The 5,479-nt window shown below is 41.6% G+C and overlaps 1 protein-coding gene across 4 annotated transcripts in view; it reads left to right on the forward strand.

The window, feature by feature from the left end:
- usp45 (ubiquitin specific peptidase 45) overlaps window positions 1-5,479 on the forward strand; it is a 38,329-nt gene that overhangs the window by 24,944 nt on the left and 7,906 nt on the right. For 2 of the 4 annotated variants that reach the window (XM_046045126.1, XM_046045125.1), the window contains exons 9-10: window positions 3,608-3,695; window positions 4,499-5,430. In XM_046045126.1, coding sequence (XP_045901082.1) covers window positions 3,608-3,695; window positions 4,499-4,570 — 160 coding nt within the window. In that variant the 3' untranslated portion in view covers window positions 4,571-5,430. Of the gene's footprint in view, window positions 1-3,607; window positions 3,696-4,498; window positions 5,431-5,479 lie in introns of those variants that run through there. The other 2 variants (XM_046045124.1, XM_046045127.1) reach the window with 2 other exon arrangements.

Below are 5,479 nucleotides of genomic sequence, written 5' to 3' on the forward strand. Positions count from 1 at the left end.
TCCAGAGGTCAATACAGTATAGCATGTTTTAATGTAAAACTGTTCATTTGAGTGTATTTAAGTGGACTTTGACCTCACATTGTTGGCTTAAAGGCATTAAATATACCAATATCTCACGATAAAGCATCCATAAGTATTTAAAACGGAGCATGTTTTAATGTTTTATATCTGTAACCTAGCAAACATATTAACAGTCACCAGCTCAGGGGTGAAAATCAAGTATAAGCATGGCGCCGGCGCAATAGATTTGATAAATTTGATTCCCACTGACATCCACCAATGTCCCTGAGCAAAACACTTAACCCCTAGTTGGTCCAGAGGTGTGCAACCTCTGACATGTATAGCAATTGTAAGTCGCTTTGGATAAAAGCATCAGCGAAATTACTTATTATTATTATTATTATTATATACTGTCTTTGAATTCCTGCATGAGTCACCAGTATAATGCAGTCTTTATTCTCACTCTTTAAAATCGTATTCCAAAAAAGCGTGGTAGCCTAGGTGAGAGCTAGGCATTTTAAATTGTTAGTAAAGATAAATAAAAATAAAATATAATAAAAAAATTTTAATGAACATTGAGTTATATTTCTGATTTCTATGCCTATGTGTGAGTAAATGCTGGATGGATTTTATATGTGAACTGAGTGCGGGTGCATTGTGTTGCTCATATGTGTGTGTGTTGTTGGGGGGAGCTTGTGTGGCCTTGTGTCTGGTACTAACTCATCCGGCTATTAATTGTGTTAGCACCGCAGCTGTTTGCATTGGCCAGATTTAGAGCAGCGCTACAGGGCCCTTCTGCTTCTCTCCACTGGGATGAGCTTCCAGACCTCCTCATTCCCACTGATCCCAACCATGCTTTTCATTTTTTTCTCTACACTACTCTGCGTCTGTCCCTCACTCTTTTTTTGTCTCACTCATGTCCTTCGCTGTTTTGCTTTATATTTCTCTCTCTGTGTGTGTGTCTCTCTTGGGAGATTGACAAACTAGTTAGCGGAACAAGAGGGAGACATTCCTTCACATGCTGTTCATTTGTAGGACTGGCAAATAAATGACATATGTGCTCTCTACCATCCTCACCCCTCCACCCACCCTTTCCATGTGTCTGCATGAAAAGGGCATAAGGGACAGAGACTACGTCTGTATGTAAGGGCCGGGTGAGGGGTGACTACTTTAGGCTCCTCCAGACCTCCTGGTTATGACCTGTGTTGAGGGCAGGTGGTTGGCCATCTCTCCCCCAACCACGGACATCCATTCTTGGGCCACATGTCAGCGTGTCTCACAGGATGATTCATTTGATGTGAATTCTTCCAATGAGTATGATTTACTGCAAAACACTGTGGCCAGATTCTGCATCCATTAGGATAATAAAAAACACATAGCGGTGAATATTAATGCTGTGTATAAGTATTAATAATGCATTATCAAATTGGTACCAGCTATCTGCTTTGTTAAATAATTGGTGGCTGTAAACCTATTTTATAAACACCTTGTCAAACAAAGGAGGATAGATTGTTTGCCTCTTTAAAGTGACTGGAAATCCGTTAATACTAGACCATAAGGACGTGAAGACAACTTAAACCATGAAGTACCAGTAAAGGACATTCACAGTACTATTCAAGGAAATAACCCACCCACCACCCCTAGCCCCCGCCCTCCAAACATCCTCAATATTTGACTGATGGCTTTTCAAACCAGTGATATGGCCTTGGTGTGTGTTGTGCCTGTCGGACCAACCTGTCCTGTGGTTATGTGGCTGGCTCGGCCCAACAGGTTGCAGTGGCTCTAGCCCTGGCTGCCCATCTGCCCCTGGCATCTGTCCTCACATCTGCTTCACCGTTGACGGCCAGGGGACGGACCCAAGGAGAGTCTCCCCTCTAAACACTCTGGCATTAATGTCCAGGATGGCTATCTGCCAACAAAACGCTCAGCAAAAATATCAAGTCTATGGATTGACTGCCAGCGTAGCAGAGCTGTGTTTGACTATCAATTATAATTATCTTTGTTCGGTTCAGACCAGTGTTCGGTTCAGGCTTTTGTAATGGACCTCTGTTTTCTCCAGGGACATTCCAGTGGATCAGAGATTGCGTAAATTATTCATTTTATTGGATTGTTTCTCTCGAGTTGACGTCATGAAATATGTTATGAAAATCGGTGGAATCATTATACCTGTACAAGTATAGAATTTTGATGTGCCTGATGTCACATTTAGATGTGCCTCATTTATTCACTGGCGCAGGATTCATGGTCACTTTGAGGAAATTTAAGCAAGCTTGATCTTCACAACTGTTACCAGGCTTTTTAACTTTTATTGTGTTTTGTTTATAGATTTTAATTGCTTGTTGTGCAGTGGTTTTCTTCCCCTTGACTCGGTAATTGAAAAAGACATTCACTCCCACCATAATGTTGTTGATCTATTATCACATACACTCACCTAAAGGATTATTAGGAACACCTGTTCAATTTCTCATTAATGCAATTATCTAATCAACCAATCACATGGCAGTTGCTTCAATGCATTTAGGGGTGTGGTCCTGGTCAAGACAATCTCCTGAACTCCAAACTGATTGTCAGAATGGGAAAGAAAGGTGATTTAAGCAATTTTGAGCGTGGCATGGTTGTTGGTGCCAGACGGGCCGGTCTGAGTATTTCACAGTCTGCTCAGTTACTGGGATTTTCACGCACAACCATTTCTAGGGTTTACAAAGAATGGTGTGAAAAGGGAAAACCGGGTACCACTCATCTCCACTACAAATAGGAAAAAGAGGCTACAATTTGCAAGAGTTCACCAAAATTGGACAGTTGAAGACTGGAAAAATGTTGCCTGGTCTGATGAGTCTCGATTTCTGTTGAGACATTCAGATGGTAGAGTCAGAATTTGGCGTAAACAGAATGAGAACATGGATCCATCATGCCTTGTTACCACTGTGCAGGCTGGTGGTGGTGGTGTAATGGTGTGGGGGATGTTTTCTTGGCACACTTTAGGCCCCTTAGTGCCAATTGGGCATCGTTTAAATGCCACGGCCTACCTGAGCATTGTTTCTGACCATGTCCATCCCCTTATGGCCACTATGTACCCATCCTCTGATGGCTACTTCCAGCAGGATAATGCACCATGTCATAAAGCTCGAATCATTTCAAATTGGTTTCTTGAACTTGACAATGAGTAAACTGTACTAAAATGGCCCCCACAGTCACCAGATCTCAACCCAATAGAGCATCTTTGGGATGCGGTGGAACGGGAGCTTCGTGCCCTGGATGTGCATCCCACAAATCTCCATCAACTGCAAGATGCTATCCTATAAATATGGGCCAACATTTCTAAAGAATGCTTTCAGCACCTTGTTGAATCAATGCCACGTACAATTAAGGCAGTTCTGAAGGCGAAAGGGGGTCAAACACAGTATTAGTATGGTGTTCCTAATAATCCTTTAGGTGAGTGTATACTACAAGTGTAAAACTTTGTTAAATGATTAGATTTCTAGGTGTTCTTGTCAAATCATATTCCTTTCACAACCATAATTCTCTTCCATTTATTTTCTTTTCATCACATTGTGTCTCTCTCTTGTTCTTGACTTGCATCTGTATTTTTATTTTCTTTTTTTTCTAGGGCTCCGCGCTTCAAGGGCTACCAACAACAAGACAGCCAGGAGCTTCTGCACTACCTAATGGACTCCATACGAGTAGAGGAAACTAAAGTGAGCTTATACACATACACCTGTTATTGACTACCCGTTATCGCTTAAACTGTTTATGTTGCAGAAAGGTCCTTCAGATCTGAACATTGTACTTATGGTATTTGTGGTTTCCTTACAAATGCATTTTGAACATTTGTTGAGAGAAAATGTGCAAAAAAAATATGTACGTGTTTAGTCAGGTTATAAAAAAACTTTTTACCTGGCTTTCATTTTTTAGCCACACTAATGCTTACAAACTCGTCGTCACCCTCTACTTTGCATTTTGTGCGATTTAGCTCATTTTAGCATGCTAACACACTGCACTAAGAGGGTAAAAATCATTTAGCATGCTGACATTAGCACTTAACTAAAAGCACTGCAAAGTATAACCTCACAGAGCCACATTAATAAAAATAATTTCCCCTCAGGGATTAATAAAGTTTTTCTGATTTATAGACTACAGTGAACAATTTATGAAATATGAATCAAGCAGCAATGATGGGCATTCACTTATAGAATTAATGGTTATATCTGAAATGAATCAGTAACAGAAGTATCAAACACATGTCTTGAATTCTGCGTTTTGAAAGCCATTACTTGTCATCTGCCTTATCAGCCCTCCACTTGTACAATATATTTTATCCTGTAGATTCAGACTTATTGTCCATTAAAATCCATCCTAGACTAGTGTAATGTCATAATGTAAGACTTTCAGCTAGGTGTTTGTGTGGGGGTGGCTGTGTGCTACCACATAAACCAATATCTTCTTTTTGCTTGGCTAACCAGTTTTTGTGTTTATGGTGCCATGTTTTTGGCAAGTACAGAGAACCACCTCCCCCCCCCCAACCCTTCGCAAGGCAATTAGGAGACCCCACAGCAGCCCTTTGCTGGGCTGAGCTGCCCCCCGTGGCCCCACCAGTGACTACGTGAACCATGGAGGAGAAGTTAGCGGGTGTGTTTAGTGGTCATCTCCAGACCCAGGAGGGGCCACTGGCTGGGCTCCTCTGCTCCCATTCAAACTTGTGAACGCTGACAGTTGTGCCACTTAGGGGACTTGCAAGTGGCACGACCGGCATCATTGTGTGATCTTGGGAAACCCACAGCTGCTGAATGAGCTCCAGGGCCGCCCCATTGTGCTTGAGGGTCACACACGGCCCCCTCCTACACACACACACACACACACTTACCCATCTCCCAATCCAATCAAGGAGGTAAAGAGGGAGGGGGAATACGGCCTCCTCTATTCATTCACTCAGAAACTCATTTATACAGCCAAGCACATTCAGAGATACAGTGGCATTTTAGCCTACATTATTGAATAATCTTTGAAAAAACATTAATACAGTTACTATATTTTCTAATAAAAATGAAATGTGTCTTAGAAGTTTTAATTATTATAGCTTCTGCAAACACAGGACATACAAGGAAAAAACATTCCTTTCCATTAATCCATACCGAGTGAGCCTGAATAAACCCATTCATTTTGAATAAGCACATCTGAGTAACTCGAATATACCGTATAAATAATACACACGCTGTTCTATGAAAGAGTGAATGTGTTTTAGAGAGGGAAACTGGTATTTTTGCAGTGGGTGTCACCAACCTTTTAGAGGTAAGTGTTTGTGTTGATTGGCCATTAGTATCAGAGATCTAAATATGCTAATTTGGCTCTGCTCAATTATCACCAATTAGCTGAGACGGTAGGTATTACTCTCTCAGGGCATGGACTGTCCTTCTTAGCTCTGTCTTCATTTTAGTTTCCACTCATGCACCCTTGTACCAGCAACCCTCGCCGACCCCCCTCA

The sequence above is a fragment of the Micropterus dolomieu genome, linkage group LG03 (assembly GCF_021292245.1).
Source record: "Micropterus dolomieu isolate WLL.071019.BEF.003 ecotype Adirondacks linkage group LG03, ASM2129224v1, whole genome shotgun sequence".
Lineage (NCBI taxonomy): Eukaryota > Metazoa > Chordata > Actinopteri > Centrarchiformes > Centrarchidae > Micropterus > Micropterus dolomieu.